The sequence below is a fragment of the Brassica oleracea genome, chromosome C6 (genome assembly GCF_000695525.1).
Source record: "Brassica oleracea var. oleracea cultivar TO1000 chromosome C6, BOL, whole genome shotgun sequence".
NCBI classification, from domain to species: Eukaryota; Viridiplantae; Streptophyta; class Magnoliopsida; order Brassicales; family Brassicaceae; genus Brassica; species Brassica oleracea.
In genome coordinates this window covers 10,280,616-10,291,943 of record NC_027753.1, presented here as the reverse complement: position 1 = coordinate 10,291,943, position 11,328 = coordinate 10,280,616, and the positions used below count along the sequence as shown (strand labels likewise).

Below are 11,328 nucleotides of genomic sequence, written 5' to 3'. Positions count from 1 at the left end.
GGTCTCCTGTTTTTGATGACATTTTAGAAGGTCGAGCTCCGAGGGTAAAGTACATGGTCAAGGACACACGTATAAGTTGGCGTACTACCTCACAGACGGTATATATCCAAAATGGTAAACATTTATCCAATCTATCACACTCCCTCAATGTCCTAAACAAGAGTTATTTGCTAAAGTTCAAGATCCCTCAAACTCCTCAACAAGAGTTATTTGCTAAAGTTCAAGAAGCAACCCGAAAAGATGTGGAGCGGGCTTTTGGAGTATTGCAAGCTTGATTTGCGATAGTGAGAAACCCGACCCGGTAAAAACATTGGATAAAGAAAAGATAGGGAAGATTATGAGAGCATGTATCTTACTACACAATATGATAGTCGAAGATGAACGGGATGGATACACTCGTATCGATATATCTGAATTTGAAGAAGGAGACGTCACCAGAAGTTCACAGGTGGAAACCGAAAGGCCTACAAATCTGAATAATATGTTTCCCAATCGGAATGATCTTCGTGATAGGCATATGCATGACCAATTGAAAAATGATCTAATTCAAAATATTTGAAACAAATTTGGTGATGAAGATTAATAATTGTTATATCTTTATTTTTAATTATTGTATTTTTAAATTTAATTATGCAATAAAATTGATAAATTAAAAATTCACTTTTTAAAAAAAAAAAAATTTTATTCTAAGGACTCCAAATTGGAGATCACCATTGTAGACACTCTTTTGGTTCGAATCCTTAACTATTTAAACAAAAAAAAATTAATAAAAAAAAGCCTAAAGATTCATCGGAGGAATCCACCATTGTGGATGCTCTAACTCATTTGTCACTGGTCTAGATCAGGGGCTAATCTGGAAGATTGATTAATAGGATGCATAATTGGCGAAGACTGAGATAACATTGTATGGGTCAACTCGTTTAGCTCTCATACGTTGCATGCCGTGCAATCCAATCCAGTCCATCCCCCACAAATGGGTCAGCTGTCACGAGACAACAGAGTAGGGGCATTTTTGGAATTTCCTTATCTGTCTCTGTCTTTTTCCTAGTGGCTGGAATTGCTTGACCAATACCTATGTACTTCTGGCTGTATCTGCGACATGCATTTTACGCTTTGTCTCAATTTTAGGACAAAAAACTGCAACAACGAAGATGCTGCCAAGGACGGATCGTTCACCATATATTTGTAACGTTCCAAACTTCCAATTGGTTTCGATTGTCTGCGGGAGGATCTTAACACCTATGTTATTCGTGATGTTCGATTCTCTCCATCTTCTCCTGCTGAGATATATTCTGAGTCTTTGACAAATACCCTCGCTGCTGTTTGGATTCAAGATCCAAGCACATAGATGTTAGACAGAGAAAGTGTAATACATGCCCGGTTCACTTTGAACCCTAGGTCTTGGTGTCCAACTTGAACCAGTAGAAATAATAGTCATGCATCATACGATCTTTCATCTAACACAAAACAATTTCAGAAAACTAAGTCTAACCGAAACAACAGTAACAAAAGCTCTCTCCTCCCTTACTTCTTCGTGAAGACACCGTAACCATTGCTTCCCCTGCTCCGGTCCGGCGGAGGTCGGTACCGGCGGCTAAATCCGCAGCCCCCTCTCTCCTTTTCCCTTTGTGCTCTCTTTCCCTTTCCTATATGCTAAAGTCTCTGGTTTCATTGGGAACCCAAAACCCTATATCTGCTCGCGAGGATCAAAGGATTGTCAATTTCCAGTGCTCTTTGGAGCTGCAGCGAGGTCGGTGGAGCCTTTGGCTTAGAGAGGGTCGGCTTTTAGGATTGAAAGCTTCGTCAGATTTGATTTTCCCTTTCCAAATCTCCGGTTCACGAAGACGGCGCCTGACATTGAAGTCGTCTATGATTTTATTCCGAGATTCTAGTCAAACCTTGCTTATGTTGGACGACTTCCGTGTAAGTCGTCGGACGGACGAATTCCGTGTAAGTCGTTTAGAATTTTTTTTTTTTTTATTTTATTTTTCAATTGCAAAACTAACCTGAGACGACTTACATGGAAGTCGTTTAGGTATAACAAAATATTGATTTTTTAATTTTCGGGGAAAAGTCAAATTTCTGACACAATCCGGTCAAATGCAAAAATAACCTGTTTCCCCTAGATGACTTACATATAAGTCGGCTCGAGTTTTTTTTTTAAAAAACAAAGATGGACAACTTCCATGTAAGTCGTCTAGGTTAAAAATCAATTGCAAAACTAACCTAAATGGACGACTTCCTAGAAGTCTACCAGACGACCTCCGTGGAAGTCGTCTGCGTCAGTGTTTAATAAACTTTCATTTTCTCTAAAACTATAAAGACTTTTTTAATTTTTTTTTGTTAATTCATGTATATTAGTCAATATTGAGGCTACTGAATAAAATGTATAACTTAATTGGTGATATTTATGAGATTACCAACATTCATGCTTAATAAAGTTTCTCGGAAGTCTTCTACGTTAGTTTTTGTAAATTTGTTAAGTAACTTTAAGATATGTTTATTTAATTTTCAAAAGTGTTAAGTAACTTCAAGAATATCAAGTAACATGGTTCTTCTCAGATCATAAGATATACTTTTTACTTATGTATCTAATGAAAGTGTTCTAGCTTTAAACTTATAAATTTGATTAATTTTTTGTGTTATTGTGTTTTGCTATTGAAGTTGTATCGATAACTTCAATTTTTTTTTTTTTTTGACGTCGAAAGGCCGTTCTATTATTCAAACTTGAGATGGTCTGGGTAACCAAACCGGAATAGATCAACCAATAAAAAGTAACTACCTGTGGAAGAATCTCGCAATCTTAGCTAAAAAATCTGAAATTTGGTTCCGCGCCCGTGGAACATGAATAATGCTGAACTCGGGGAAGCATATCTGTAACGTCTCTATCCTCTCCAACTCCGTCGCAAAACTTGGCCACGCCTGAGGGTCCTTTATCATTGCAATCATCTCCTTACAGTCCGTCCCGAAGTTCTGACATGTTGAGTGTTGAAGCATATTCTCCATCGCTCATCGCAGTGCTTCTACTTCCAAATGCAAGGCTGATTCGCGTCGAGTGAAATTCTTTGTTCCCATCACTGTCCATCCATACCCATCCGCATCCACTGAATTGAGCAGAAGATGGCCAAGATCCATCTAATAAGCAGATATTACCCAAGCTTATGACTTGGGTTACCACAGGGTTATTATCTTCTACCACTGGTTGAACCACTTCGTTAGAATCAAACCAGGCTTTGCATTCACTTTCTGCATGTCGAACTAGTTCCAAAGGATCTCTATCTATACCCCTTAAAAGTTTGTCATTCCTAGCCTTCCAAATATATCATATTATCCAGGGATAAGGATCCCTGTCTAGTTCTGGTTCAATAATGCTATTCTTCCTCCAAAACAGATAGTCCATATTTGTGTAGACGCTTGATACTAGGAATATATATGGGCTTGTCGGAGTCGACGATAATGACCAAACTTGGAGAGCTGGCGGACATTCAAAAACGGCATGGGTTACTGTTTCCTCTAGTTCTCCACATCTTGGACAGTAATTGTCACACCTCATATTGCGTCTTGTTAAGTTTCTCGTTACCGCCACATGACCAGTTAACAGTTGCCATATAAGATGACATATCTTCTTCGGCGCCTTTATCTGCCAAGCAAAGGCTTGGAGCTTAGTGATGCTTGGCTCTAGAACTTCCTTCTCAGCCGATGGCTTTAGTACATTCTGAGCCACCCAGTATCCAGATTTAACCGTGTATTGGCCATTCCTTGTGTAGCTCTAGCAAAACGTATCCCGACGATGAGTTAAGCTTATGGCTAAACTTCTTATGAGAGGTATGTCCCCAAGACTGACATAATTCTCCAGTAGACCAATGTCCCATTCCTTCGATACCTGGTCAATAAGATCGCTGACTCTCATATTCAGGTGCATAACTGGTGTTATGGGAATAGCTGGCCTCGCAGGATTCGTTGGAACCCACGGGTCCTCCCACACCTTGACTTCATACTCTCAATGTATCTTCTGTCTGATCCCCAGTAATAACAAGTTCCTTGCGGCAGAAATGCTTGTCCGAACATAGGATGGGCTGGTAACAGTGTTCGCTCTTAATGGAGAACTCAATTTATAGTATCTTTCCCTCAAGATCCGTGCTACCAAAGAATCAGGGAATTGAACTAGCCGCCATAATTTTTGCCAATAGCGCTAAGTTGAACTCATGGATCATACGGAAACCGATCCCACCCTCCTCTCTTGGTAAACAAACTTTTTCCCACTTTGCCCAGTGTATCCCTCTTTTTGGTGGATTTGAACTCCACTAGAATTGTGCAATGGCACTGGCAAGGTTTTCACATATCTCCAATGGGAGTAGGAAAGTAGACATCACGTATGTCGGTAGAGCGAGCAAAATGGATTTCATCAGCACTTCCTTCCCTCCTTTCGAAAGCCATCTGCTTGTCCATCCATTCACTCTATGCATCAACTTGTCCTTTAGAAATGCAAAAAGTTTGCACTTGGAACCACTTATGTCTTGTGGGATACCAAGATAGGTTCCCATTCCTCCCTCGTTCTGTATTCCAAGCACATCTTTAAGCTCTTGTCTCATAGTCACATTAATCCGCTTACCAAAGAGTAAGGACGATTTATCAAAATTAATACATTGTCCAAATGCTTTGCCATATTTCCTGACTACTTTCATTACTTCTTCACATCTATGGGGCTCCGCCTTACAGAAGAAAAGGCTATCATCAACAAAGAGAAGGTGGGATACCGACGGACACGCGCGTGGCATCCCTGTTATCTTCCCTTGGATCTCTGCATGATTAAGAAGGCTAACGAGCGCTTCCGTGCATAGAATAAAAATGAAAGGAGACAAAGGATCTCCTTGACGTAAACCTCTACCTGGAACAATATTTCCTCTTGGCTCTCCATTCATAAGGACCTTATATTTCACCGACGTAATACACCGCATTATCCAGGTGATCCATGTCTCTGAGAACCCCATCTTGCGCATGACAGCTTCAATAAACGACCATTTCATCATGTTATATGCCTTGCTCATGTCTGTCTTGATGGCCATTCTCTTATTGCGTCCACTAGGTTTAGTTCTGAGAGCGTGGAACATCTCCTGAGCAATCATGATGTTGTCAGAGATCCGTCTCCCAGCAACAAAGGCTGACTGAGTCTCCGATATCAATCATGGTATCACTTTCTTTAATCTCTGGCATAAGACGTTAGAGATTATCTTGTAACTGATGTTGCATAAGCTAATGGGTCTAAACTGAGCCATCTCATTATGCCTCGTTGTCTTGGGGATGAGACATATATTTGTATCATTCAGTCCAGTCGCCACCGTCCCCTCAAAAAGGAATTTGTTGACCATAAGAGTCAAATCCTCCTTTACTATATCCCAGAATTTCTGATAGAAAAGCGCAGTCATCCCATCTGGTCCTGGGGCTTCTCCGGATGCATAGCAAAGAGCGCCAGTTTGATCTCCCATTCAGAGACCGGAGCTATAAGGTTATCATTCATAGCACCAGTGATCGACGCTGGAACTTGAGAAAGTGCGTCTTCAATATCCTCTGGATTCGATGACTCAAAGATCTGTCTAAAATAACTAGTAGCAATGGCTAATAATCCTTCTTCATCCTCAACTACGTTTACATTCTCATCTAGGAGTTGTGTGATCTTATTCCTTGCTCTTCTTTGCTTTGTTAAGACATGAAAAAATTTCGTATTTCTGTCCCCTTCTCTCAGCCAAAACACCCGACTTTTCTGTTTCCAGAACAATTATTCTGCTTTAAGAGCATCAGAGAGTTCCTTCAACGCTGCTGCAATTTCCTCAGTTGTAGCGTTATCATCAGCGTACAGACCCTCCACCTTTTCCTTAAGCTCCTCCACCAATTTAGCCGAGTTAACATTATGTTGTCTCCTCCATTCACTCAATGCTCTCCTGCAACTGGAAATATGTTCCATAATAGTCGCATGAGGAGGAAGATCAGGAGATTTCAATCCCTCAAGAATAACCTGCCTTACTTCCTCATTATCCAGCCATCTTTTATCAAACTTAAATTTTCTTGATCTCCTCATTGGCTTTATGAGGATTTCTGCAAGAATCGGACGATGATCTGATCCCCCTAGCCTCATATACTTCACAGTCGAGTGTGGAAATTTTTCATGCCAATATGCGTTTCCTACTGCTCTATCTAAGCGACATCGAACAGTTGCTCCTCATGCTCTCTTCCCTACCCAGGAGAGCATGTCCCCCGTGAAAGGAAACTCCAACATCCCACAGTCATTAAGCTTCTGCTTAAAAGGGAGGAATGAACTATCAGGACGTTGTCTCCCTCCAAATTTCTCATTATGACATGTGATTTCATTAAAATCTCCTATCATGAACCAAGGTCCATTTCTTGTTGTTGAGAAACGCGTAAGACGTTCCCAAACTTGATCACGCCTTTCAAGTACAGGGTCCCCACAAACAAACGTCATATAGATTTTTATTCCATCAATGACTGCCTCAATGTCAATCATACGGTTATTCGAAAATAAAACATTAACACGAAATTCATCCATAAAAGTCCTCCGCTGAGTCCAAGTGGCTCAACAGTAAATAAATGATCAAATCCTAAGTCGCCCTGAATGTTTTGCAACAACAGCCTTCTGTTCTTCGTCTCAGAAAGGAACACAAGTCCTGGGCGATGCTTCTGACACATCTCCGTAAGGCGTCGAACTGTGAGGTCGTTCCCAATCCCTCGACAGTTCCAATTGAGTGTCCTCATATCTGATCGTGGGATGGATTTTTGGAACCCATCAAACCATCACTTATTGACGAACCACCTCTAAGATTTTTTGAACTTTGGTGACGCCTTGATTTTCCTGCGTCAACGACAAGAGACGATGTCGAACGCTTTCGAGGAGATCCCTGACGAAGAATCTCAAATTTCCTACTCGTAATGACCAAAGAGACATTCGTTTATGCATCATTCCGCCTGCTCCTAGACGCTTTGTCATCCGATCTTCCTATCTTGACTGAAGCTTGACGAGAACCCAAACTCTCCATCTCCGTAAGTTCCTGACCTAAGAAATCATCATCACGCACGTCACACTCCATCATCTCGCCATCATGCGGATCAACAATCTCCATGTCACTCACGGCACCTATGATATGCTTATCCCCAACTCCATCTTGTAGCTCATGATCACTTAAGGCAGGAAATGAAAGCGCTCGAGTAGCTTCCTTTACACGTTTAGTTACATTTTCTTCTATAGGGATATCAACCCGAGATGGCGTAACAATGGTACTAGCCAGTCTTCTTGTTACCGGAGCCTCTGGTGATCACATTGCCTCAGAACCCTGCTTGCCATCACTTCCTGTACCCGCCGAATGTTCATATGGAACAATGTTTCAGCTAGTAATGGGTGGCTCCACACGATATCCTTTCTGGTCACCTAGTTATTTCTGTCTCCAGCGCGTGATCCACCATATCTATTACTCCTCGAATGGTCGTCCCGTCTACGCATGGTCCTATCAGAATGAGAGCGACGATAGTTGCTTTCTTCATCATACTTCCTATCGCTAGAATCATATCTCGAGCTGCGAGATTGGTTGTACCTGCCGTGGCTTATCTCATTACCATAACGAGATTGCGTTCCATTATTTTGATGCTAGATAGACTGATTGTACCTCTGGTCTAAAGGGACTTGCACTCGAGTGAGAACACCATGTCGCTCTGTCTGTGGTTGTATCCTATTTTTGACATCCAACGACGGGCAATACTCCTTCTCATGAGTTAACATACCACAGGTTGAGCAATGTTTGAACAACATTTCGTACTTGATTTCCAACGTGACCTCATCCCCTTCCGGTGACTCAGCCTTACGCGAGAACTTTAAAGGTCGACGGGTATCCACCTGAATGAGCATACGACCCTTGGTATGCTCCACTTTGTCGACATGTCCCAATCGCGAACCTATATTGCGCAGATTCCGATCAGTCCATAGATGCAAAGGGATCCCTATCAGACGCACCCAAAATGGGATTATCCATGGATAGTCGTCGTGAATAATGGGCTCCCAACGGACCAACACTACCATACAAAAATTAAAGTGGAACGGTCCCTGACGAAGAACCGATTATAGGTCTTCTTCCGTGGTGAAGTTTAAAAGAAACTTCCCATTACACAAATCATTAGCCGTAATGCGATCAGCTAAACCCCAATGAGAAGGCATTTTATGGAGTAGTTTCTCCACGTTTTGTTTCATTGGATTAAGGATCTTTCCGATCAGTGGCAAGCTGAATTAATCAAGGATTGTAGGATCATCCTGGCTAGTGAGCTTGATCGGTTCATCATCATCCTCGTAGAGTATTCCTTTCCCCTTGATGTCCGCCATATGAGCAGAGTGATTCCTGTGAGAGGACCCCATACGAAGGACGTAGGATCGTTACGACAAGGATCTTATAGATCAGGTTACGACAAGGATCGTATAGAGAGATAAAAATATTCAATCTGATCGTAGGGAAACAGAGCGCCTTCAACTTGCGGTAGAACGGAGAGAGATGTAGTGGAGCAGAGGTCGCCTTGAATCTGAATCAAACGTAATGAAGTATAGCGGAGAGAGATGTAGCAGAGGATCGTCTAATAATCTACACGTCAATGAACGTATTGATTATGTGGAGATCAAAGTTTCAATGGAAACTTTAACCTAGGAAACACGAGAACAGAGATCACGCCATGAATCTATCGTTACTTGGGAGAAAAGAAATCTGAAAGCCTTGGTTATATCAGAGAACTCTGTCCTATCACAAGGAGTGTAGGGTAGTCTCCCTTGCGATGGAGAAACCAGAGTAGAGTCCGTCGAGATGCAGGATCTACGTCACCGGAAGCTAGATCTGTAAATCGCCTTCGTCATCCCCTCGAGAGCGGCTAGGGCTTTTTCAAAAACGTCAGTTCGTTCCAAATAAAATTACAGCTTTCTCCGGTCTTTTGAAGGTATATCAATCACTTCAATTATGTCAAGTAATTTTGGCAAGATAATATTGTGGAAAATGAACATATTTACCAAACTTTTTCATTAATATCTCTTCAAATTTACAAAAAAAGTCACAACTAAAAGAGTACACATGCAAATCACAAAACAGACCTCAAACAAAACTATTATAGATCATTCCTCTACAAAGACAAGCTTAGACTCCACTTGATATGGAAGAAGACCCCGTCAGAAGACTTCATGGAAGTCGTCTTTGAAGTCGTCTGGAAGACTTCTTGGAAGTCGTCTGGAAGACTTCTTGGAAGTCGTCTGGAAGACTTCTTGGAAGTCGTCTGGAAAACTTCTTTGAAGTCGTCTGGAAGACTTCCAGGAAGTCTTCTAGCGCATTATATTTTAGAAGATTTCTGAGAAGACTTCCCATAGATCTTCCAAAGTCTTATCCAGATATGAAAACATGTATATCAAACCCAGATCTGAAAAACCTGCATATCATATCAAAAAACGTTCAAATAACTTAAAACAGAGAAAAATATTGAAAAAATAGATAGACATACTTTTATAGAACACACAAAGTACATATCCAAGTGGAAGATGAGAACCATCTGATTAAAAACCTGCAACAGAAAGATAAATTAGTGAGAAAGACATGAGACAAAAATTAAAAATTCATATAAAGTTTAGTGTTTTCAAGTCAAAGAGATTAGAGTGGGTTTGGAGAGTTTTAGTCTGGGAAAAAGGTATGAACTTTATGCAACAGGAGGTTACCAAATGAAGAAAAATCAGACATTAAAACTTACCAAACGCTCAAATCTATTATGAAAGGGAGACATGAGAGAAGATTCCGTCCGAAGACTTCCTGGAAGTCGTCTGGAAGACTTCCTGGAAGTCGTCTGGAAGATTTCCTGGAAATCGTCTGGAAGTCTTCTAGCCTAGAAGTCTTCCAGATCTGAAAAACCTGATTATCCAAATCCAGATCTGAAAAACCTGCATCTCCAAAAACGCTCAAATGGCTTACAAACAGAGAAAATGAGTGGAAGATTAGATTGATCTACTTTTATAGAACACACAAAAATACATATATAAAATTAATAAATCTACTTTTAAATAAGTGGAAGATGAGAACCATGTGATGAAAAACCTGTAAAACAAGATAAACTAGTGAGAAAGACATGAGACAAAAACAATAAATTGATATAAAGTTTGGTGTTTATAAGTTCAAAGAGATTAGAGAGAGGTTGGAGGGTTTTAGAATGAGGAACATACCATTTTGTTGTAGCAATTTGAGAGGAGGAGAGAGAATGTGTAAATTTTTCTTTATATATGGAGACAAAAATTACAATAAGGTTAAATATTTTCGATCAGAAGACTTACTAAACATTTTACTTGTAAGTCGTCCAGAGGACTTCAATATTTTTAGCGGGAAAATAAATATTTTTAGCGGAAAACTAAAATATTTTTAGCGGGAGTTAGAAGACTTTCAAAGAAGTCTTCTAATCGCCAGACGACTTACATGTTAGTCGTTTAGACCCTAAACATAACCCCTAAACTAAATTAACTAACTATACACTTCATAAAATCAAATTAAACTTAAAAAGCGTTTACTATACACAGAAATAATCACATGTAGGTAAAAATTTAATTTTTCAAAAAAACATTTAAGCTTTCCAAAATCTAACCCTAAGAATACATACAATACTACAACATATGTTGTCAAACCCTATACCAAAGAATATCATGATTCACTACTTTCACTCATATATGTTGAAAATAATTCAATTTTATTGTATCTTAATTTATATCACTTAAAATTGTTTATAATTTCATGATTTTAATTTTTCACTTATCAAAATATTTTTTACAAAATTTATAAATTATTTTTAAGATCAACTATACCAGACGACTTCCGTGGATGTCGTCCAGAAGACTTAACAGAATCTCAGAAGACTCAGAAGACTTAGCGGGGCTATATTCCTAAAATGAGTTATGTTTTTTTTGTTTGATCACAAGGGGTTGAGTGTAATTGCACAAGGCTTTTGGGTTACTTTTGCATTTGATTCAAGTTTGGGTATATTTTTGGAATCAAAATCAAGTTTGGAGTCATATTTGGTAAATCCCCCTTGAATAAATTTGAATTTTTTTTCAGGCTATTACAATATAGATCCAAAAAATGTTGAAAATTAACATTACTTAGGCATGATATAATACAAGTTATATCCCTGAAATTTTGTAACATATTTAAAATTTCATTAAAAAGTTCCATCAATAGTTTTTGAACCAAAAACATGAAAATATTTACCAACTGACTATTGATTCAATTATTATTTATATAATAAAAACATGAAAATATTTGC

General features: G+C 39.5%; 1 protein-coding gene across 1 annotated transcript; it reads right to left on the bottom strand.

Annotated features, from left to right (window-relative positions):
- Window positions 1-6,962: 6,962 nt before the first annotated feature.
- On the bottom strand, window positions 6,963-8,083 carry LOC106297452. The gene is made up of 2 exons (XM_013733688.1): window positions 7,691-8,083; window positions 6,963-7,226 (listed from the first exon to the last, which is right to left on the bottom strand). Exons 1-2 carry the CDS (start codon window positions 8,081-8,083, stop codon window positions 6,963-6,965), a joined length of 657 nt encoding a protein of 218 aa, XP_013589142.1.
- Between the last annotated feature and the right edge of the window lie 3,245 nt (window positions 8,084-11,328).

Bases quoted from the DNA above. Each gene is read 5' to 3' on its own strand.
- LOC106297452 (XM_013733688.1), bottom strand. From the start codon at position 8,083: ATGGTAGTGTTGGTCCGTTGGGAGCCCATTATTCACGACGACTATCCA. The intron at 7,227-7,690 runs GTCCCTTTAGAC...AAACGTGTAAAG, and splicing joins GTGTTCTCACTCGAGTGCAA to GAAGCTACTCGAGCGCTTTC.